At 38.6% G+C, this 23,079-nt stretch overlaps 4 protein-coding genes across 14 annotated transcripts in view; 1 reads left to right on the top strand and 3 right to left on the bottom strand.

Annotated features, from left to right (window-relative positions):
• RPS6KB1 (ribosomal protein S6 kinase B1) overlaps positions 1-7,348 on the top strand; it is a 99,956-nt gene extending 92,608 nt beyond the window's left edge. For both annotated transcript variants that reach the window (XM_050764702.1, XM_050764703.1), the window contains exons 15-16: positions 2,322-2,434; positions 3,459-7,348. In XM_050764702.1, the coding sequence (XP_050620659.1) occupies positions 2,322-2,434; positions 3,459-3,696 (351 nt within the window). In that variant the 3' untranslated portion in view covers positions 3,697-7,348. The remainder of the gene's footprint in view (positions 1-2,321; positions 2,435-3,458) is intronic.
• PTRH2 (peptidyl-tRNA hydrolase 2) overlaps positions 1-23,079 on the bottom strand; it is a 1,137,200-nt gene that overhangs the window by 252,083 nt on the left and 862,038 nt on the right. The gene's annotated exons all lie outside the window — the stretch shown is intronic.
• SKA2 (spindle and kinetochore associated complex subunit 2) overlaps positions 1-23,079 on the bottom strand; it is a 976,874-nt gene that overhangs the window by 831,707 nt on the left and 122,088 nt on the right. The window lies entirely within an intron of this gene.
• RNFT1 (ring finger protein, transmembrane 1) lies at positions 2,446-22,942 on the bottom strand. 3 transcript variants are annotated; one of them, XM_050764732.1, is made up of 9 exons: positions 22,748-22,887; positions 20,966-21,423; positions 20,697-20,773; positions 17,917-18,017; positions 15,842-15,995; positions 14,767-14,925; positions 13,411-13,476; positions 10,941-11,042; positions 2,446-2,989 (listed from the first exon to the last, which is right to left on the bottom strand). In XM_050764732.1, the coding sequence occupies exons 1-9, from the start codon at positions 22,801-22,803 to the stop codon at positions 2,933-2,935; spliced, it is 1,230 nt and encodes a 409-aa protein (XP_050620689.1). In that variant the 5' UTR covers positions 22,804-22,887; the 3' UTR covers positions 2,446-2,932. The 3 variants fall into 3 exon arrangements, with proteins under 3 accessions (XP_050620689.1, XP_050620688.1, XP_050620691.1); XM_050764731.1 differs by lacking the exon at positions 2,446-2,989 and adding an exon at positions 9,145-10,001 and having other exon boundaries at positions 22,748-22,942; XM_050764734.1 differs by lacking the exon at positions 2,446-2,989 and adding an exon at positions 9,145-10,001 and having other exon boundaries at positions 21,071-21,423.

Raw genomic sequence — 23,079 nt, 5'->3', positions numbered from 1 at the left:
TACGGCATCTCTGTTAGTAAAATCTTAGGTTCAGTTAGGGAAGTGGGCATGAATCACTTTAATTTTGGCTTTTTTTTTTCTCTCTCATGTACTACAGATGTGGAATTTATACCTTTGATTTAAAATAGAGACCTTTTCCTCAATTGGACATTGCAGAATTTCAACTTATGTGACAGTTTTTCACCCACAAAATAGAAGCATTTTATTTAGCTACCAAGAAATCCAAAGTTGTGGCGGTAAAAGTGAGATATTGAAGCTTTCATTGCCAATTACGGTATTATTGAGCTTTTCATAATTACTTAAATTGGCTAACTGATGAACAGAACAATTCATTTGTTAGGTTGTAGCCAGAATTCTGTACATAAAGTAGATCTCTTTAAACATTAATAAAAAAATAGGCTGGGCACAGTGGGTCACGCCTATAATCCCAGCACTTTGGGAGGCTGAGGTGGGTGGATGACAATGTCAGGAGTTCCAGACCAGCCCGGCCAAATGGTGAAAACCCGTCTCTATTAAAAAGACAAAAATTAACCAGGCGTGATGGCTGTAGTCCCAGCTACTGGGAAGGCTGAGGCAGGAGAATCGCTTGAACCTGGGAGGTGGAGGTTACAGTGAGCCAAGGTCATGCCCCTCACTGCACTCCAGCCTGGGCGACAGAGCAAGACTCCATCTCAAAAACACACACACACACACACACACACACACAGTGAGCCAAGGTCATACCCCTCACTGCACTCCAGCCTGGGCGACAGAGCAAGACTCCATCTCAAAAAAAAAAAAAAATACACACACACACACACACACACACACACACAAGCAAGACTCCATCTCAAAAAAAAAAAAAAATACACACACACACACACACACACACACACACACAGTGATATCCCACTTATCTGGATAATGTGGTTCTAGCAACCTCATTTCAACAAATATTCAATTCCTGTTGTAAGACCCCATCACATAATTAGAGGAAATTCAAAGATGATTAAGGCACAGCCTGTACCTCATGATAGTTACAGCTTTAGTTCACTAGAACGTTTGTAAAGTTATTTTTTGAAGTTCACATATAACTGTCACAATTCATATGCACTTCAGAATTGCACCTCACTCTTCGGGCCTTCACTCAGAGCTTTGTTGAGTCTTATTTATTGTAACACATAATGCTTACTCATAGATTTTGATAAATAGAAGATAGGTGAAGACGGTTAAAAGAATGAACATTGACAGCTAGAGAAATGACAGCTGGTAGCCTAATAGTAAGGTCCAAGAGAGAACTAAAATGAACAGAACTGCATTTTTGCCTATTACAACTGAAAGGTTTTGAAATGTTGATACTTATTCATCAAGAAAATACCAAATTCTAGCTGGGCAGAGATCACACATGCCTATATAGTCCCAGCTACTTGAGGGGCTGAGGTGGGAGAATAGCTTGGCTCCAGGAGTTTGAGGCTGCAGTGAGCTACGATATCACCACTGCACTCCAGCCTGGGCAATATAGGGATACCCCATCTCTTAAAACAAAACACAAATTCTGTCTAATCATTGGCATAAAACCAGAAAGATCACAAGATCTGACTTTGATGCTAAGTCAGAAAATTGTTTTTACTTTGGCCTAATTATGAGAAACTGTTTTGGGGTGATAAACTTAATTGCTTACATGCCTGTGGCTAGAAACACTAGAAGTTTCTTTATATTTCTCCTGGTATTTAACATCTTTTTTTTTTTTTAAATTTTTGAGATGGAGTCTTGCTCTGTTGCCCAGGCTAGAATGCAGTGTTGCGATCTCTGCTCACTGCAACCTCTGCCTCTCAGGTTCAAGTGATCCTCTTGCCTCAGCCTCCCAGGTAGCTGGGATTATAGGCGTGCACCACCATGCATGGCTAATTTTTGTATTTTTAGTAGAGACGGTGTTTTCCCACATTGGCCAGGCTGGTTTGAACTCCTGACCTCAGGTAGTCTGCCCGCCTTGGCCTCCCAAAGTGCTGGGATGACAGGCGTGACCCACTGTGCCTGGCCGTATTTAACATCTTCATATGGAGCCTGAATTTTCCTGTTTTTTTTCTGTTCCTGTCAGTAGGGTGGAATTTTGTTTGCTAGCAATCAGGCTCAATAGAATTCTGTTTTCTTGAAGTGTGTGCCTCACAAAATGGCTGGAAGGAAGTTAACAGGTCTAAAAATGAGGTTGAGGATGTGGGAGAGTGTACACATTGGTGGCTTTAGGTGTGCATCATTGTGTAGGTATGTCAGACTGAACAACCCCATTTTCTTGAGATATATGGCAAAACGCCATTCTGTAGTCCACCGTTACTGTCTTTCAGGGTTTTACATATGTGGCTCCATCTGTACTTGAAAGTGTAAAAGAAAAGTTTTCCTTTGAACCAAAAATCCGATCACCTCGAAGATTTATTGGCAGCCCACGAACACCTGTCAGGTATTTCACACTCTTATTTTCACTTTTTTTTTTTTTTTATTACAACCTATGAGTGAGAGTGTTTGCTTAAGAAATTTATGCCAAGTTACATAAATGAAGGACTGTCATGTTCTCTTTGGTTGACATAAGCACAACATCTGTATCTCACATTGCAAAGGACTAGTCTGACTAATCTGTGATGTTATATGGTTTACCTTCCCTCCTGAAAGTAAGCAGCCACACTGGCAAATGTTTCTCTTTATCCATTCACTCAGCATTTATTGTGCACCAAGAGCACCAGCACTGCATGCTGCATGTTCTGTGTGTGTGTGTGTATAGTACTATAATACAGTAATTGTCCCTGTCCTGATGAGGCTTACAATGTAGTGGGAGAGTCACAATAGACAAAGGATATACAAAAATATAAGTAGTGCTAAGTGCTATAATTTAAAAGGGGGGGGGGAAGGAATGTAGTGGTAGACAGCAGAGGAAAAACAAGGGGGCTTCTACTCACAGTGGTCAGAGAAAGGCCTCCCTGGTGTAGTAACATCTAGCAGTGAACAGAAAGAGCCAGCCCTACAAAAATAGAAGGTTTAAGAATGTTGCAGGCAGAAGAACAGCAAATGCAAAAGCCCTGAGGGAGGAGAAAAGTTGTCCTTTTCCTGGAAATGAGATCATTGTTCCTGGAGTGTGTGGTGAGTGAGGAGGAGAAGGGCAGAGGTTTGGAAAAGGATTTTATTTTAAATGCAGTAGAAAGCTGTTTTGAGCAGGGGAGAGTAAAATGATATATATATATAATATGTATTTATATATCATTGAGGGGTTTGGGGGTCAGGTGTAGAGGTAGAGACTGGTTAGGAAATTCTAGCAGTTAATCTAGGCGGGCGAGAGATGGTTCAACTTTTGCCTTTGTGCTAATCCACATGCAAATAAAATTAAACGAAAATAAATGTCATATTACCCCACTCCCTTTAAATGTAAAGGAAATATGTCTTGTTGAGATGACCCTTAAACAAATGAATGATAGCTCTTCCTTGTCTTAAAGCCCAGTCAAATTTTCTCCTGGGGATTTCTGGGGAAGAGGTGCTTCGGCCAGCACAGCAAATCCTCAGACACCTGTGGAATACCCAATGGAAACAAGTGGCATAGAGCAGATGGATGTGACAATGAGTGGGGAAGCATCGGCACCACTTCCAATACGACAGCCGAACTCTGGGCCATACAAAAAACAAGCTTTTCCCATGATCTCCAAACGGCCAGAGCACCTGCGTATGAATCTATGACAGAGCAATGCTTTTAATGAATTTAAGGCAAACAAGGTGGAGAGGGCGATGTGTGAGCATCCTGCAAAGTGAAACAAGACTCAAAATGACAGTTTCAGAGAGTCAGTGTCATTACATAGAACACTTTGGACAGAGGAAAAATAAACATGGATTTAAAAAAATCAATCAATGGTGCAAAAAAAAAAAAAAAAACTTAAAGCAAAATAGTATTGCTGAACTCTTAGGCACATCAAGTAATTGATTCCTCGCGACATCTTCTCAACCTTATCAAGGATTTTCATGTTGATGACTCGAAACTGACAGTATTAAGGGTAGGATGTTGCTTCTGAATCACTGTTGAGTTCTGATTGTGTCAAAGAAGGGTTATCCTTTCATTAGGCAAAGTACAAAATTGCCTATAATACTTGCAACTAAGGACAAATTAGCATGCAAGCTTGGTCAAACTTTTTCCAGCAACTTGGAATCAAAGACAAAAGAAACTTACCAATTGATGTTTTACGTGCAAACAACCTGAATCTTTTTTTTATATAAATATATATTTTTCAAATAGATTTTTGATTCAGCTCATTATGAAAAACATCCCAAACTTTAAAATGCGAAATTATTGGTTGGTGTGAAGAAAGCCAGACAACTTCTGTTTCTTCTCTTGGTGAAATAATAAAATGCAAATGAATCATTGTTAACCACAGCTGTGGCTCGTTTGAGGGATTGGGGTGGACCTGGGGTTTATTTTCAGTAACCCAGCTGCAATACCTGTCTGTAATATGAGAAAACAAAAAAGAATCTATTTAATCATTTCTACTTGCAGTACTGCTATGTGCTAAGCTTAACTGGAAGCCTTGGAATGGGCATAAGTTGTATGTCCTACATTTCATCATTGTCCCGGGCCTGCATTGCACTGGAAAAAAAATCGCCACCTGTTCTTATACCAGTATTTGGTTCAAGACGCCAAATGTGCTCAGCCTTTGGCTGAAGAACAACAAAAGAGAGTCAGGATAAAAAATACATACTGCGGTCGGCAAGGTGAGGGAGATAGGGATATCCAGGGGAAGAGGGTGTTGCTGTGGCCCACTCTCTGTCTAATCTCTTTACAGCAAATTGGTAAGATTTTCAGTTTTACTTCTTTCTACTGTTTCTGCTGTCTACTTTCCTTATATTTTTTCCTCAACAGTTTTAAAAAGAAAAAAAGGTCTATTTTTTTTTCTCCTATACTGGGGCTACATTTTTTGATTGTAAAAATATTTGATGGCCTTTTGATGAATGTCTTCCACAGTAAATAAGAAAACTTAGTGACTTAATTTAGGAAACATGTTAACAGGACACTATGTTTTTGAAATTGTAACAAAATCTACATAAATGATTTACAGGTACAAAGAATAAAAATAAAGGTAACTTTACCTTTCTTAAATATTTCCTGCCTTAAAGAGAGCATTTCCATGACTTTAGCTGGTGAAAGGGTTTAATATCTGCAGAGCTTTATAAAAATATATTTCAGTGCATACTGGTATAATAGATGATCATGCAGTTGCAGTTGAGTTCTATCACCTGTTTTTCTTTGTCTTTTATAATGTCTTCAGTCTGAGTGTGCAAAGTCAATTTGTAGTATTTTGCAACCCTAGGATTTTTTTAAATAGATGCTGCTTGCTATGTTTTCAAACCTTTTTGAGCCATAGGATCCAAGCCATAAAATTCTTTATGCATGTTGAATTCAGTCAGAAAAGAGCAAGGCTTTGCTTTTTGAAATTGCAACCCAAATGAGATGGGATGAAATCCTATGACAGTAAGCAAAAACAGAACCATGAAAAATGATTGGAAATATACCTTTTCAATTGTGGCAATAATTGAAAGAATAGATAAAAGCTCATCTTTGGACAGAAAGCCTTTTTAAAAAAAATCACTCCCTCTTACCCCTCCTCCCTTATTGCAGCAGCCTACTGAGAACTTTATGACTGTTGCTGGTAAATTAGAAGCTACAATAATAATTAAGGGCAGAAATTATACTTTAAAGTGCAGATCCTTGTTCTCTGACAATTTGTGATATCTGAAAAAACAGAACCCGAAAAGCTATGGTGATATGTACAGGCATTATTTCAGACTGTAAATGGCTTGTGATACTCTTAATACTTGTTTTCAAATATGTTTACTAACTGTAGTGTTGACTGCCTGACCAAATTCCAGTGAAACTTATACACCAAAATATTCCTCCTAGGTCCTATTTGCTAGTAACATGAGCACTGTGATTGGTTGGCTATAACCACCCCAGTTAAACCATTTTCATAATTAGTAGTGCCAGCAATAGTGGCAAACACTGCAACTTTTCTGCATAAAAAGCATTAATTGCACAGCTACCATCCACACAAATACATAGTTTTTCTGACTTCACATTTATTAAGTGAAATTTATTTCCCATGCTGTGGAAAGTTTATTGAGAACTTGTTTCATAAATGGATATCCCTACTATGACTGTGAAAACATGTCAAGTGTCACATTAGTGTCACAGACAGAAAGCACACACCTATGCAATATGGCTTATCTATATTTATTTGTAAAAATCCAAGCATAGTTTAAAATATGATGTCGATATTACTAGTCTTGAGTTTCTAAGAGGGTTCTTTATGATTATACCAGGTAAGTGTATAAAAGAGATTAAGTGCTTTTTTTTCATCACTTGATTATTTTCTTTAAAATCAGCTATTACAGGATATTTTTTTATTTTATACATGCTGTTTTTTAATTAAAATATAATCACTGAATTGAAGTTTACTAATTTGATTTTATAAGGTTTGTAGCATTACAGAATAACTAAACTGGGATTTATAAACCAGCTGTGATTAACAATGTAAAGTATTAATTATTGAACTTTGAACCAGATTTTTAGGAAAATTACGTTCCTTTTTCCCCTTTTATGGTCTTAACTAATTTGAATCCTTCAAGAAGGATTTTTCCATACTATTTTTTGAGATAGAAGATAAATTTGAGGGGAGGGGTGGAGGATGCATGTATGATATTCCATAAATTCAACATTCTTTACTATAGGTGATAAATGATTATAAACAAGATGCATCTTAGATAGTATTAATATACTGAGCCTTGGATTATATATTTAATATAGGACCTATTTTGAATATTCAGTTAATCGTATGGTTCCTAGCTTACAAGGGCTAGATCTAAGATTATTCCCTTGAGAAATGTTGAATTTATGAAGACTAGATTTTAAGGCTTTGAAAATGGTTAATTTTTCAAAAACATCAATGTCCAAACATCTACCTTTTTCACAGGAGTAGACACTAGCAAGCTGGACAAACTATCACAAAAGTATTTGTCACACATAACCTGTGGTCTGTTGCTGATTAATACAGTACTTTTTCTTGTGTGATTCTTAACATTATAGCACAAGTATTATCTCAGTGGATTATCTGGAATAACATCTGAAAGATGGGTTCGTCTATGTTTGTGTTTGCTCTTTAAACTATTGTTTCTCCTATCCCAAGTTGGCTTTGCATCTATCAGTAAATAAAATTCTTCAGCTGCCTTATTAGGAGTGCTATGAGGGTAACACCTTTTCTGCTTTTCATCTTGTATTTAGTTTACTGTATTATTTGATTTCGGATTGAATGAATGTAAATAGAAATTAAATGCAAATTTGAATGAACATAAAATAGAAGTGATTTATTTTTTATTATCCTACGATAGGAAGAAATTAGTATATATATCAGGTGTATAAATGGTTTAAATTTATTTTCATTAACATGTCAGATGTGTTCAAGTTGTCATATAAATAAACTATGTAAGGAATGGGTTAAAAGCTGTTCTGCTGAGAAATTGAAGCTATTTAAGTATGTAACAAGTTTACTGATTTTTATGTTAAATGTTACACATCTTTGATTTTCATGTCAGATAGTAGACACGAATTGTTTACTTTAAAAAAATACATGTAACAACCTACGTGAAAGCTAGCTTCACAAAAAACTCTAGGAAGACCTTCTTGTGCTAACAATCAACAATTTGTTCAGCCATACTTGGTCAGCTACATTTGAAAATTTGATGTGTATGCACAAAATAACGTAGTGAACAAATCTGTTTTAACTAATGTCTCAATATATCCAGTGTAAGCTGGGTATTCTGCACAAACCACTTCTTATCTGTGAGGTAATTATACCACACTTGCCAAGGGAATTTCTCTACAGAAGCTCTCAAACTGATTTTACCTTGCTATACAACATAGTAGCATACCAATACTGGTAAAACAATCTTTTAGAAGTCATGATTTGAATTCAGAATAAATGAGTTTCTGAATCTGTATTACCTTTTTTTGAGGTGAAGGAATAGAGGGATGGAAGAAATGCTTCCAGTTCATCAGCATTGTTATTGGATGGCATAGCTCCATTAGATTTTCTCCCTTTTCAATTTATAGGTAAACTGCATTCCCCAAAAAAATAAAAAACCCACCATGCACCTCCTTGGTTATTTAATCACATTAAGAAACAGTACTGTCTGAATAGTTACAGGGTAAACAAATTGTATTACATAGGTATTGTAATAGGGCTGAAGTAAAATGCTATTCTTGTGTTTGAACAGGAAGTCATCTTGGCTATCCTTCACAGCCGAATTGTAATCCCAAATTGTTTTTCTCACCCATCCTCTGCTGTATACCTAAATAATACAACTATTAGCATCACCACAAAGCCATTTAAATATTTGTAGTGGGTCTCAAAGTAGATAACAAAGTGAAATATACTATGATTGAATACAGTTGTCCTTACAACGTGGTAGTATTTACCTGGAGAAAAAAAGGTACAGGCTTGCTAATGTTCATTTGTCAATTTGGATGGCCATACAGTCATGAAAGTGCCTTCTATAACCAGTTGGTCAGTATCCTTATTAATCCACGTGCTGGTTTAGCTTTTGTCTTACCGGTACAGCAAATTTGTTTTCTAGCTCTGCTTCCTAAGTTCTCCTTTCTACCACCTTTTCCTCGACTACAAACTGATAGATGTACTCTAAACTTAGATATAAGCACTAGCAGCCCTTCAGACATGTTTTAGATTTCAGATTCCTCCTTAGAGGTAACAAGGGGAGAAAGTGCTTCATTCCCTTTTCTAACACCCTGCACAAATACCTAGAGGCAAAAAACCACACTATAAAAACCTCATGACCACCTCTCAGTGCAAGCTTTAATCTTCCAATTGATGGTGATTCAAGCATAAAATTCCAAAACTTTTATGGAGAAGACTAATTATAAGGGCAATTCTTCTAAGATTTTAGGGCATCTGCCTTGAAACTTTTTTCTTTTTTTTTTTTAAATAGAGATGGGATGTTGCTCAGGCTGGTCTTGAACTCCTGGGCTCAAGCAGTCCTCCTGCCTCTGCCTCCCAAAGTGTTGGGATTACAGGTGTGAGCCACCATGTTTTTTATACTATTCAAATCATGAAGTAAGCCAGCTGTTTGTAATCCACATGAATTATTTTAATAGTTACTTCAAGATACTCCATGGTACTATACAAAAAGCATGATCATGAACATTAAAGCTGATGGCAGGAAGAATTTATGACGTCCACAGACAAAATGAATCCATTTATTTTCACTGATTACTAGTCTTACTACAGAGAATAATACAATACTAAAATGTATCATCCTCAGTAAATTAATCTTCACTTAGAAAATCTGTTACTGATAAAATATAACATTTAGAATTTTCATTTAAAAATACAAATTTTATGAAAATATTAATTTTTAGGATGGGAATTATAAAAGTCAATGCTGAACAAAATTCTACTATTAGATAGTATGTATCTTAAAATATTATGAAAAATATTCTTTATTCTGAAAACAATGTCAGGAAAGAATACCTGAGTTCTCTAAATCCACTAGTTCTAATTTCAAATTGCTGTTTTGGGTAACATTAAGAAAACACATTTACAATTTAACACTGCAGTTACCTGTCAAATAATTAGAATAGAATAAATGTTGCACATACATTAGGTTGAACATTATATATATTTTAAAATAGGGTTCTTTCATTTAATCTTTTGGTGAATTGGACCATAAGTCTTACATTCTAAAACCATCTGGAAACATTTTTCTTGCAGCCCTGAAAATCATTCTGATGCCTTATCAGGAGTTATGACCAAATGACATTAGTATTTTGTGGCCTTAATAGTTTATACAACTTAATATATTTGAAGGTGTGATGAAGTGGCTCCATCTTTCCATTTGTTTATATGGTCTGAAATCACAGTTCTGCAGAGTGGACATGTTTTCTCTCTGTTAAACCATAAGGTAATGCACTCTTCACAAAATATATGCTGTAATGGAATTAAGAATTAGATTTTATACTTGATAATAATTTTAAATCCATCACATTGTAGGGAATGAAAGGGATTCTTTTTTTTTTTGAGATGGAGACTGGAGACTTGCTCTGTCACCCAGGCCGGAGTGCAATGGTGCCATCTCGGCTCACTGCAACCTCCACCCCCCACAGGTTCAAGCGATTCTCCTGCCTCAGCCTCCCAACTTGCCGGGATTACAGGTGCCTGCCACCACCATGCCCAGCTAATTTTTGCATTTTTAGTAGAGACAGGGTTTCACCATGTTGGTCAGGCTGGTCTCGTACTCCTGACCTCAGGTGACTCACCCACGTGGGCCACCCAAAGTGCTGGGATTACAGGTGTGAGCCACTGTGTCCAGCCTGAAAGGGATTTTGAAGAGCACTAATCCCCTCATTTTACAATTGTGAAAATGGAGAACGTATGAGACATTCAAGAAGCAAAGAGCAGTATGATTGGCACTAGTGTTCTGGCTGTACCATCCATTTAACCATAAAAGTTATACTTAGGTGACACCTTTAAGATTAAGTGTGATAACAGCTTAAAGTCTTGGAGTTACTAGTAACTGCCATAAAGTGTAGGAAAGGGCCACAATCCAGTAACAAATGGTGTTGTTCTAAATGGCTAGTATCCAATTATAAAAATAGCCTGTTTTTTAATCACTTTGGTATTCAATCTGCCAGTTAAATTACTTTTCCCTTTTATACACTCCTCTGCATAAAAATTTTCAGAATATAAGGGACAAAGCCAATCCACCAATCCCCGATAATGAATAAATTACTAGTATGTACACTGACTGCTACCTTCCACTAAACACTAGATTTTTTTTTTTTTTGCCTTACAACAAACATAAATGTGACTTTTGCAAGTCACAGAAAAGTGTTGTATTTAGGTTTTTAAATTTAAAAATATAATTACCTGACAGATGAGAAGAACTGGCTTCTGAAATTCAGCTTGACATATTGAACAAATATCATCCACATCTGAACACTGTCTCTTGCTGGCAGCCACTCCATAACTCTATGAAGATAGTAAGTTCTGTTCATCTACAAATTTCCTTCTTTCCTGTTCTCAAATTACATAAGTGATGCTGTACTTCTCAAATCTCCCTGGAACCAGGCATTTGAAAACCTTCCCAAAGGATACAAACATTTCAAAGCTGAACTACATATACAGAACCACCTCTTGAGTGTACCAAGATGAAATCATTAAATAATACATAATAGGATTTTGGAAGATTGTTAGATCTACTAGCTTTCCAAAGGATGACAGTGCTTCAAATTCAACATAACTGGCTTAAGAGACTAGGCAATCTGAAACATAACTATTATAAAATCTATAGCCATGTATTATTTGACCCTGGACTGCCAAATGGAGCTCACTTATTACCTGCAGCAGTGGTTCATAAAATCAATCCAGCCAGAGCTTGGCTGGCTGAATGTAACTCATGTGGAAAGCTTGCTTTAAAAATAGATTCCTCTGTTCCACACAATATTGATTCAGTAGGACCAGACACATTGGGATGTGACCCAGTAATCTATTATTTGAAAGGTCTCCAAGTGACTGCAATATGAAGAAGACTTAGGGACCACTGAAGAGTGTTCTGCCACTAGGTCTAAAAATTATTCCAAATTATAAAAAGCATTTAGTGCTAAACATGAAAAAGCTTTACAGAGAAACTGCAACTGTAAATGTCACTTGGGTAGAATAACTACTGTGAAAACTAACTGAACAAAAATGCAATTATTTGAATTTTCTTCTCTTCTAATGTCCTAATAACAAGTTTCTCGTCTCTAAGATTTTAACTTCCTCACCAGATTCAGAACTTAGTCATTAACTAGATGTGACGTTAATAACCCTCAGTGAAATTTGGAGAAATCAAAATGTTACAGATGAAACCTGCTTTCTGTAGAAATGATGGGGAAGAGGTAACTAAAGAGATGTAAAAACACCCAAGTTCAGTCACGGTCATGAGGGTAAAACATGACTTAACATATCTGAAGTTACGTAAACTTCTTGTACTAAACGTCTCAGGTTAACATCAAAATCAAAGTAAAACTCAAAGGAAAAAGATATTAAAAGTTAGGTCTTTTTGAGACTGGTGATAAAGATTTCAGAAACAAGTCAGAATACTGTTAGATGATCTTGGTGTCAATTTCCCTTCAGTAAGGTATCATTTAGCAAAGTACATGTGCAGATAATTATGCTGACAAGCTTTTAAACCATTACTCATCTGGCATCTTGGAGACTCCCTCTCCAGATAGTAACTGCCATTGCCCTGGTAAAGGAGACTTGAACAAATCAAAGTATTGATGACTGATATCCTCTCTATAGTTTGTCTCAGAGAAAGAATATCAGGGTATTTTCTTGAGAGTATTTCGGCACAAATCTTACAAGACCAATTATAGTAAAATGGTTGATGCTCACATAATCATCAGTTGAACTGACTTGGACAAAGCTGAACTCTCTGAATTTTATTATGTCTTGTCTAGAGAAAGAAGCTTACATAGGATGTAGCAAAGTTTGTTTCTACATTGCTAGCTCTATCTTAGGGAAAAGATGCCCTGGCCAGTTAGTCTGGTTTACTTTGTAAACATAAAACTTTTTTTTTTTTTTTTTTTTTTTTTTTTTACAGTATATTACTCTGTTGGCATTCTTTTAAGTCAGTCTCCTTGAGCCCTGGTGAAATGACTGCAAAGTTGAGAATCAAACCCTGAAATCTGGTGACCACATGTAGGTACTGGGAACCTTTCAGGCTACTAAGTAGTAAATTAGGGTTCTCTATGACATCCTTTCACTGCAATTTGCAACATCAATAGAATCACATAATCATATTATAAATGACATCAGAGTCTCAATTAATTGTTAAATTTCATGCCATGAACTTATTTGTGCACATATAATCGAGCAATGGGGAAATTTGCTCCAGTAAGAAAACTGCAAGAGACATGATTTTTGGCAATGAGCTTTCTAAACATACACAATAAATTATAGTCAAAGGATTTTCACAGGTGAATAAGGAGTTAATAGGAACACGCAAAGCCCCCATTTGTGGATTAAAAAAGAGGAACAAAAGTTCATAAGATTTTTAACGGTTTACAAGCCCTTAAAAATGTCAAATGGATTGAAGGGGCAAGAGACAAGTTCAAATATATAAGCACTCCAACAATTAGCAGGTGGTTGTCAATGTGTGTTTCAAGAATCTGATCATAGAGATAAAATTCCTAAATTATTATAGCCCCAAGTGCCAAAGTACTAGAAAATCATCAAAGTAAAAGAAAAGGATCATCCATTTATGAAATCCATTCTTGTAAAACTGCTGAACTAAAAAAATTTTAGCAATGAAGAATGGTGAAGGTGTTTTTCTTAACTGATAAAAAGTACTTACTGGTTGTGTAAAAAATATTCGTAAAACCTGTCTGAAAGTTCTCAGATGCCCAAAAAATTCCAAAAGCTGAAAAGGGAAGTAAGAGATCATTTATTAATTCAACAGTCCTATCTGCTAAACCCAAAAACCAAAGCTGAAACCCCGTAACATCAAATCCTCATATTAACTTAATGCTCATTATATGTCACAAGTAATCATTTTGTGCTGAATATTTTATTCAATTTATAGATTTGAGCCATCTCAGCAAGCTGAAGTACATTTAAACACCTAGAGTAACAATTTGATCAAGACAAATACAAACAACTATGTCAAAGTCAAAGTAATTTTATCTGATTCACGTTTTTAACATTTAGATTTTATTACTATTTTTGAGACAGAGTCTCACTCTGTCACCCAGGCTGGAGTGCAGTGGCATGATTTCAGCTCACTGCAACCTCTGCTTCCCAGGTTCAAGCAATTCTCCTGTCTCAGCCTCCTGAGTAGCTGGGACTGCAGGCGCCCGCCACCATGCCTGGCTAGTTTTTTTCCGTATTTTTAGGAGAGATGAGGTTTCACCATGTTGGCCAGGCTGGTCTTGAACTCCTGACCTCGTGATTCGCCCACCTCGGCCTCCCAAAGTGCTGGGATTACAGGCGTGAGCCACCGCGTCTGGCCAACATTTAGATTTTAAAGTTTCAGAAAGTGATTATTAGGTTGAGGGGCACAGGCATGGAGCGAACAGGGCAAGGTACTCTACTAGTTTAAGAATTATGTGTATGACAGTGTTACTACCGAGGATGGGTATGTTCTATTCCACTTGTTTTCCCTACTTAGATAATCCATGCTATGTGAAAGTCTACTCCCCTTCCCTCCAATGAAAACTGAGGACCGCTGGATTAAGATAGTCTATTTCTGGCCGGGCGCGGTGGCTCAAGCCTGTAATCCCAGCACTTTGGAGGCCGAGGCGGGCGGATCACAAGGTCAGGAGATCGAGACCACAGTGAAACCCCGTCTCTACTAAAAATACAAAAAATTAGCCCGGCGCGGTGGCGGGCGCCTGTAGTCCCAGCTACTCAGGAGGCTGAGGCAGGAGAATGGCGGGAACCCGGGAGGCGGAGCTTGCAGTGAGCCAAGATCGCGCCACTGCACTCCAGTCTGGGCAACAGCGTGAGACTCCGTCTCCAAAAAAAAAAAAAAAAAAAAAAAAAAAGATAGTCTATTTCTGTTTCTCCATTTCTAAACAGAAATAGAACCTGCTATTACTTCAAACTAGTGATACAAAGATAAACTATAAAACTGTTAAAGAGGAAAACAGTAGTATATATCAGTAATCATTAATATGAATCATGCAGTGACAAGATTTGTAATGTTACCTACTTTTAGTACGAGGTAGAGTAAAGCCAGCAATATCCCAAGACTCCATCTAGTTACGTTAGCAAACTCCCCATAGCTTATAAGATAGCGAAACCAAACTGGTATGGGAACAAAAGTTCGGTAGTATTGACATAATTCTTCTAAAAGCATGTACCAGTAACCCTAAAAAATAAGAAAACAAATAGATCTACCCAAACTACTTAACTACATAGCACAAACAATACTAGACTAAGAACACTGAGTATATGATACAATAATATAAATAACTATAAAATTAATCTTCATAATGATTATGACTGAACCTCAAGTGGTTCTCACATATTACAGTCACTGAGTGGTCTGCTTTGAAAGAATTTCTAGGCTGGACATGGTGGCTCCCAGCACTTTGGGAGGTCAAGACGGGCAGATCACCTAAGGTCAGGAGTTCGAGACCAGCCTGGCCAACATGGTGAAACCCCGACTCTACTAAAAATACAAAAATTAGCTGGGTGTGGTCGTGGACACCTGTAATCCCAGCTACTCAGGAAGCTGAGGCAGGAGAACTGCATGAACCTGGGAGGTTGCAGTGAGCCAAGATCACACTACTGCACTCCAGCGTGGACAACGGAGTGAGACTCAGTCTCAAAAAAAAAAAAATATATATATATATATATATATATGTAGTGAAAATGTTTTATGTATATTGCAAGTAAAACCTATGTGAGTATGTTTTTGCTGACTATAAAAATTTAAAAGTTTTAATTGCCTATGGGAAACCACTGAATAATTGTATATAGTCAACTGTCAATTGATAATGCCTTGGAGAACAGAAGTACAAATCTAAATAGTTTCCCATATATGATGTGGGGACTGATTTTTAAATTATTCTGAAGCAAATATAATTCTGATTTTATCCAAATAGGTTAATAATCAGGTTCAAGTGCCTCAACAAATGGTTGCCAAGCTGAAATAATACAGATAATTAAAGCTAGTTAGCAAACTGACAAATTCCAAAAGGAGGATTCATTTAAACAAAGACTAAATAGCATTAATGTGATTTGTTAACATCTCTCCAATAAAGCATAAGTTAGTTTCTTACCTTAGATTTAAAAGGCATGATGAAAGAAGGCACCAATAAAATAAGGCATTTTAAGCCCATGAAAAAGAATTTCAGAATGAAGTCTGTAATTCCAACAATCCAAAGTACTTCCCAGAAGCTCAAATGGTCCAAAGTAGGATTTAAAAAAATTAAGCTACCAAAAGAAAAACATCAGAATTTACCAGAGCAACATACAAAGGTAAAGTATTAATAAAGGGTTTTAATTTGCTACAAATATTTTGATATGTAAAAAATATGAATTTGGCAGGATGTCAGAGTTCATAATAATGGAATGGAGGATCATTTTGCTTATTTTAGAGAGACTTTTAGAATGTTTGGATTTTAGATCTTCCCTTTATAGAATAAGGAAAAAGTCTTCAGTTTGTCATAGTTGACACCTTTCTAGCCTGTAAACGAGAAAAACTCATCAATACCAAACATCTGCCATGTTTTTCTTAACCAATTCCAATTAAGATTCCATCTCTTCCTTTCAGTGAATTGCTTGTCAGGATCATCAACTCCCTCTGTATGGCTAAATTTCAAGGTCACTTCTCTTTTTCCGTCTTCCCTCCCTGAATAATTTTCTTTCTAGACTTTTAACACAACACTCTTCTATTTCTCGTATTTCACTGCTGGTTTCTTCTTGGTCTCCTTTGCTGTTTCTCTTCTAATTGTGGTCATGTCCAGTACTGGGCTCTCTGTCTACACTCTCTCTTTCCTGGGTTAGTTTTGTCCAGTCCTGTGGTTTTAAAATATCAACCGTATGCTCCTGATACCAAAATTTATAGCCTTAACTTCTACCCTGAGTTCATGACATATATTTGGTACCACTTTCTTATCAATTCTACTTAGCCTCTCAAACTTAACATGTTCAAAACAAAATTACTGATTTTTCTCCTCAAAATCAGTTCCTTCCTCAACCCAATGAAATGACACCACCATCCAGCCAGCTGCTTAAACTAAAAACCCAGAGGTCATTCTTGCTTCTCTCCACCCACCTACCCAATCCAGTCCATCTGAGGGATACTGGCTCCACCTCCAAACTATATCCCAGATTTGCCCATCTCTCCAACTCCAGTGAAACAAGGTCTTCATTAGAAGACCTTTATTCTAGTAAAAGCTGAAAATTCACAATACTGCCATTTGACATGGAAACTTATCAGCTACTGTCATTTAGTAAGTGTTCTTACTTTCAGAAACAAAGACCAACAATAACAACCTAATGGTACTTTAAAAATATGGAATATATGGCTGGGCGCGGTGGCTCGCGTGTGTAATCCCAGCACTTTGGGAGGCTGAGGTGGGCGGATCACAAGGTCAGGAGATTGAGACCATCCTGGCCAACATGGTGAAACCCCATTTCTACTAAAAATACAAAAAATTAGTCAGGCGTGGTGGCAGACGCCTGTAGTTCCAGCTACTCGGGAGGCTGAGGCAGGAGAATGGCGTGAAGCCGGGAGGCGGAGCTTGCAGTGAGGCAAGATCACACCACTGCACTCCAGCCTGGGCAACAAAGCGAGACTGCCGTCTCAAAAAAAAAAAAAAAAAATGGAATACATAAACAAAAACTCAGGTATCAAAAAATTAAATATTTATTGAGCATCTGCTATGTGACAAGGCACTGGGGATACAAAATCTGAATAAGTCACTTAAAGCTCTCACTTACGAGGCTGGGCACAGTGGCTCACACCTGTAATCCCAGCACTTTGGGAGGTTGAGGCAGCCGGTTCACGAGGTCAGGAGTTCAAGACAAGTCTGACCAACATGGTGAAACTCCATCTCTACTAAAAATACAAAAATTTGCCAGGCGTGGTGCCAGCTACTCAGGAGGCTTAGATGGGAGAATTGCTTGAACCTGAGAGGCAGAGGTTGCAGTGAGCCAAGATCAAGACACCGCACTCCAGGCTGGGCGACAGAGTGAGACTCCACCTCAAAAAAGCTCTCACTTGTGAAAGGAGACAGTTAAAAACCGAATTGAATTGAATACAATAAGTACTATGTGAAGTAAGATACAAAGTGCTATGAAATATATGATTACATTAAAAATGTAATTGTGTATTTGGACCTCTAATTACCTGTAATAAAGTGACTGAGAATGAAAGGTGTAATATAAAAGAACAGAAGATCCTGCTAAGAATACCAGTAACCAAGCACACTGAATCTTTGAGGACCTTTCCTGAAAGATAAACAATTTTATAATGTTACTTTGATTGTGCCAGAATTTTAAATATCATTAAACTGTTTAATGACTATTAACTTAGAATATTTTTCTAAATTAATCTTAATATAGAATATCTGTTAAACTGTACATAATCATCACAGTTACTGTTTTATACAACTTTAGTGACCAAACACAACTCATATATTAAACAAATGTTTAAAATACAAGTTTCTTCACTGTATGAAAAACATTACCTATGTTTCAAAGAAGCCAAGTCTTCTCTCAAAAAAAAAAAAAGGAAAATTAAATTAAATTAAAAAAAAAAAAAGAAGCCAGGTCTTCCACAAGCTGACATAAAGGACCCACCCAGGACGAGGGCAGTGGCTCACACCAGCACTTTGGGAGGCCTAAGTCAGTGGATCATTTGAGGTTAGGAGTTTGTGACCAGCCTGCCCAACACAGTGAAACCCGTCTCTACTAAAAAAAAAAGTACAAAAGTTAGCCAGGCGCCGTGGCACGTGCCTGTAATCCCAGCTACTCAGGAGGCTAAGGCATGAGAATCGCTTGAACCCAGGAGGTAGAGGTTGCAGTGAGCCAAGATCACGCCACTGCACTCCAGCCTGGGCGACAGAGTGAAACTCTGTCTCAGAAAAAAAAAAAATGGACCCACCCACAAAAGAAAATTTCAAAATGCATTTTAACCTTGATTCACTTGTCAAGGTTTTATATTTAAAAAATTACCAGATTGGCCGGGCGCGGTGGCTCAAGCCTGTAATCCCAGCACTTTGGGAGGCCGAGACGGGTGGATCACGAGGTCAGGAGATCGAGACCATCCTGGTGAACACAGTGAAACCCTGTCTCTACTAAAAACTACAAAAAACTAGCCGGGCGAGGTGGCGGGCGCCTGTAGTCCCAGCTACTCGGGAGGCTGAGGCAGGAGAATGGCGTGAACCCGGGAGGCGGAGCTTGCAGTGAGCTGAGATCAGGCCACTGCACTCCAGCCTGGGCGACAGAGCGAGACTCCGTCTCAAAAAAAAAAAAAAAAAAAAAAAAAAAAAAAAAAAAAAAATTACCAGATTATAAGAATTTAATAAATTAATGTTTTAATCTCACTTCTTTTTTTATATGGGGTCTCGACACATTGCCCAAAACTCCTAAGCGCAAGCATTCTTCCCAACTCAGCCTCCCAAGTAGTTGTAATCTCCCTTTATTTTTTTTTTGAGACAGGGTCTCACTCTTTCACCCAGACTGGAGTGCAGTGGCATGATCACAACTCACTGCAGCCCCAACCACCTGGACTCAGGCAATCCTCCCACCTCAGCCTCCCAGATAGCAGAGATTATAGGCACATACCACCACGCCCAGCTAATTTTTTGTAGAATTGGGGTTTTTTGGCCATGTTGCCCAGGCTGGTCTTCAATTCCTGGGCTCAAGCAATCTGCCCATCTCAGCCTCCCAAAGTGCTGCGATTACAGGCATGAGCCACTGTGCCTTTCCTGTAATCTCACTTTTAAAGTCAAGTTTAATGAAGTTTACTAATTTCAGATCATTAAGATTTCTCTAGTTTGACAGGTTTAACTATAAATTGCCAGGTCAGAATGCATACTTTACACAGGCATAGCCATTTAAAGTTGCTTAAAGGTGAAATTTTAGAAACTCATCCTATTTTTCCCAATGATTTATATGACTAGGGCTCGTGTAACTTATGTTACAGAAAAATTCCTTGGGTTTAGTTTTCTTTTCTTTTTTTTTTTTGAGACAGAGTCTTACTCTGTCGCCAGGCTACAGTGGCACGATCTTGGCTCACTGCAACCTCTGCCTCCTGGATTCAAGCAATTCTCCTGCCTCAGCCTCCCAAGTAGGTGGGACTACAGGCAAGTGCCACCACGCCCAGCTAATTTTTGTGTTTTTAGTAGAGATGGGGTTTCACCACATTGGCCAGGCCGTTCTCAAACTTCTGACCTCAGGTGATCATGCCCGCCTGCGCCTCCCAAAATGTTGGGATTACAGGCATGAGCCCCTGCGCCCAGCCTAGGTCTTTTTTTCTTTTTTTGAGACAGAGTCTTGCTGTGTAGCCCAGGCTGAAGTGCAGTGTTGCGATCTCAGCTCACTGAAACCTCCACCTCCCGGGTTCAAGTGATTCTCCTGCCTCAGCCTCCCGAGTAGCTGGGAATACAGGCACATGCCACCATGCCTGGCTAATTTGTTGTATTTTTAGTGGAGACAGGGTTTCAACATGTTAGCCAGGATGGTCTTGATCTCCTGACCTTGTGATCTGCCCACCTCAGCCTCCCAAAGTGCTGGGATTACAGGTGTGAGCCACCATGCCCAGCCACTAAAAGTTTTTAATGATGATATTACCTAGTATGGTCAAAGTAACTCATACAATATGAAAGGACTTACCAAATCAGATCAAATTGTGTGTTCTAGCTCTTTTAATCCTTTTTACTACTTTTTCTTTAACAGTAACCAATTTTTTTTTCTTACAAAGAAGGTAAAGTGAAGGAATTCAGCATTAGGAGAGGTAATTTATTCCAGGATTTAGATAACAAATTTAATATATCATGGATGTTACAATATATCCTATTACTTCCTATTTCTTTCAAAAGTTATTTCCTATTTCTCTCAAAATTATTTCTCTAAAATCTATGGAGAGAAACAGTTAATAATTTTTTAGTTGCTTGTTATACTTACTCTTAGAAAAACCTGATTTACAATGCTTTTGTTTGCATACATAAAAGTTGTTAGCAGCCCAATTCCAAGAGAAATTCCTGTTAGAAAATAAGTTCCAGTTAATTGAAAGAAAAAAAAATCAAAGAGGATTATATAAACAACATAAATTAAAAACATACACAATAATAAAAGCTAACAGAAAATAAGTAACTGAATGCATTAAGTAGATTACCAATAATGAAAGAAAATTAACTGAATTTAGGAATGAAAACAAGTCAATTATGCCCTACCTGTTATATGCTGCATAACAAGTTTGACACTCAGAATCAAAATATATGGAAGACTTTTTTGCAACCACTTGAAGAGATAGCGGAATTCTGAGAAGGAGCTACTACCATGATCTCCAGATTCTGCGGCAGTATCATCAGGCAGCCTTGCTTCACTGTGGGAGTGACCCCGTAAGCGACTGTGTACGCATCCATGGGCACAGCTATGGACACCTGACCTTGTATTTCTGGAGCCTGTATTTTCTGCACATTCTTTAGGTATAGAGTTTATCTGGATATGAACATCTCCAGAATGAAGACAAGACCCTTCTCCTGTCAATCTTGTGTGGACACACTGAGGGGTTGAAGCATCCTCACTGCTTCCAGTTCCTGGAGGACTGTGCAGTTGGCTACGATTGGCTTGCATGGCCCTTAAATACTTTTTCTCTGACCCAGATGTCTTTGCTTCAGGGCTCTGTCTCCTAAAAAATCAAATAGAAAATACTCTAAGTAAACAGGCAGTTAAATACCGTCAGTATATTCCTCACTGGGTATCCTTTATTCACTACAGGAGTAGCAAATAATCACAGCAGATGAATTTTCAGGTTATTTATCACTGGAGTCCTCCTTTCTCCCTTAATGCCAAGGCTCTGCTGCCCTACACAAATGATCTTTTAGGGAACATTTGCTACCAAAAAAAAGTTGAGCTGCAAATGCTTTCAGTTCCCTAACGTCAGAAGGCATCCGAAAAACAGTCATGAAGTATGAGTGCCCAGCAGATGTTAATAAGCACCAGTCCTCACTGGATACTCTGGTACATTTACTTTGCCCAACTGGAGCAGTTTCATCTCTGATGTAGCTTCTACATCAAAGAAGTTTCATAAGGAAGAGTGAGTCAGTATTTTTTAATGGTTGGAAATGTTAGGAAGAAAAACGACATTAAATCTTAATGCCTTACTATCATCATAGGTAACTAATAATAAACACTGCACTTAGGTGACCTACAAATTACATTTTCTGCTCAAGCAGCTTTCCCAAAGCTCATAAAGTTTCCAATAATTAATAGTGCTACCAAGAATATTACCTCCCCGCTCAAAAGAATGTTACCTAAATACATTTAAAGCATAGATACTGTGGGGAGTCACCATGTAATTGCTAGGTAACTCTTTAGTCTGAATAAGCACAGTTACACAGTCGACCTAATAAAATGCCACCGTCAGTGGTGTATGTATTACGGAGGGAGGGGTGTGAGGAAAGAGGACCCTAGCAGAGAAAGATCTCTCTAACAAATGATCCAGTGTGGACCTCCTGGAACCAGAAGAACAGAGTGGGCATCCCAGCTGACAATACGCAGAGCCTATCCCACGCCGCCGTGCTTTTCCCGTTCGTCTAGGAGGAGGCTAGAGTTCACTTCAGGGAATGTTCTGTGTCATTCTATTTCACTCCCAGGACTGAACAGTGGTGCAGTCACCGTGTCTGGCGGTTTGGGTTTCAGTGCTTTTCACTAAAGGCTTTCACCGAGGCCCCGACGCCACGGGTGTTATTTCGTCAAAACTCTGAAGAGCGACGTTGGACAGCAGGGTTTCAGTGTCTTTTCTATAAATAACATAGAACCCTCCCACTTTCCTTCATGCACAGACAAGAAAGAGGAGAAAAAAGGGAAGAAAAGTCAACACAACTCTTCCGGAATCTCCGAGGGCAGAGTTCTCCACCCACGTCCGAGCCTCGAGTGCCTATTCTCCCCAGAGCCCCCTGCGCCGCGGCCCCTCGCCGCCACCTCCTCTGCCCGCTTCCCCCAGGCCTGACCTCTCATGACCAGAAGCTGACGGAGGTGTCGGGAGCGACAGCAAGAACAGCAGCATACGCCGCCTCCAGCCCTTCAGTCGGAGCCATCAACCGCAAACCCCGCAAGCTCTTCTCTCAGCCCGGCGGCGTCGGTGGCGGCGCGCGCGCTCCCCGGACGTTCTCACGCGCGCGCACCCTGCCCCTGCTCCGCCTCCTAGCCCCGCCCCCGCGCCGCGCCGAGAGGGGAGCTCGCGGCGGCAGGGGGCTGTTGGCTGCGAGAACAAGCGGGTTGCGCAGGAGAAAGACCTGCAGGCCTGGCGCTAAACAATAAGTGGTTGTTACGAGTTATGTAT

Source organism: Macaca thibetana, chromosome 16 (assembly GCF_024542745.1).
Source record: "Macaca thibetana thibetana isolate TM-01 chromosome 16, ASM2454274v1, whole genome shotgun sequence".
NCBI classification, from domain to species: Eukaryota; Metazoa; Chordata; class Mammalia; order Primates; family Cercopithecidae; genus Macaca; species Macaca thibetana.
Note: the sequence above shows the minus strand (reverse complement) of the source record. Positions and strands in the feature narration are given on the sequence as shown.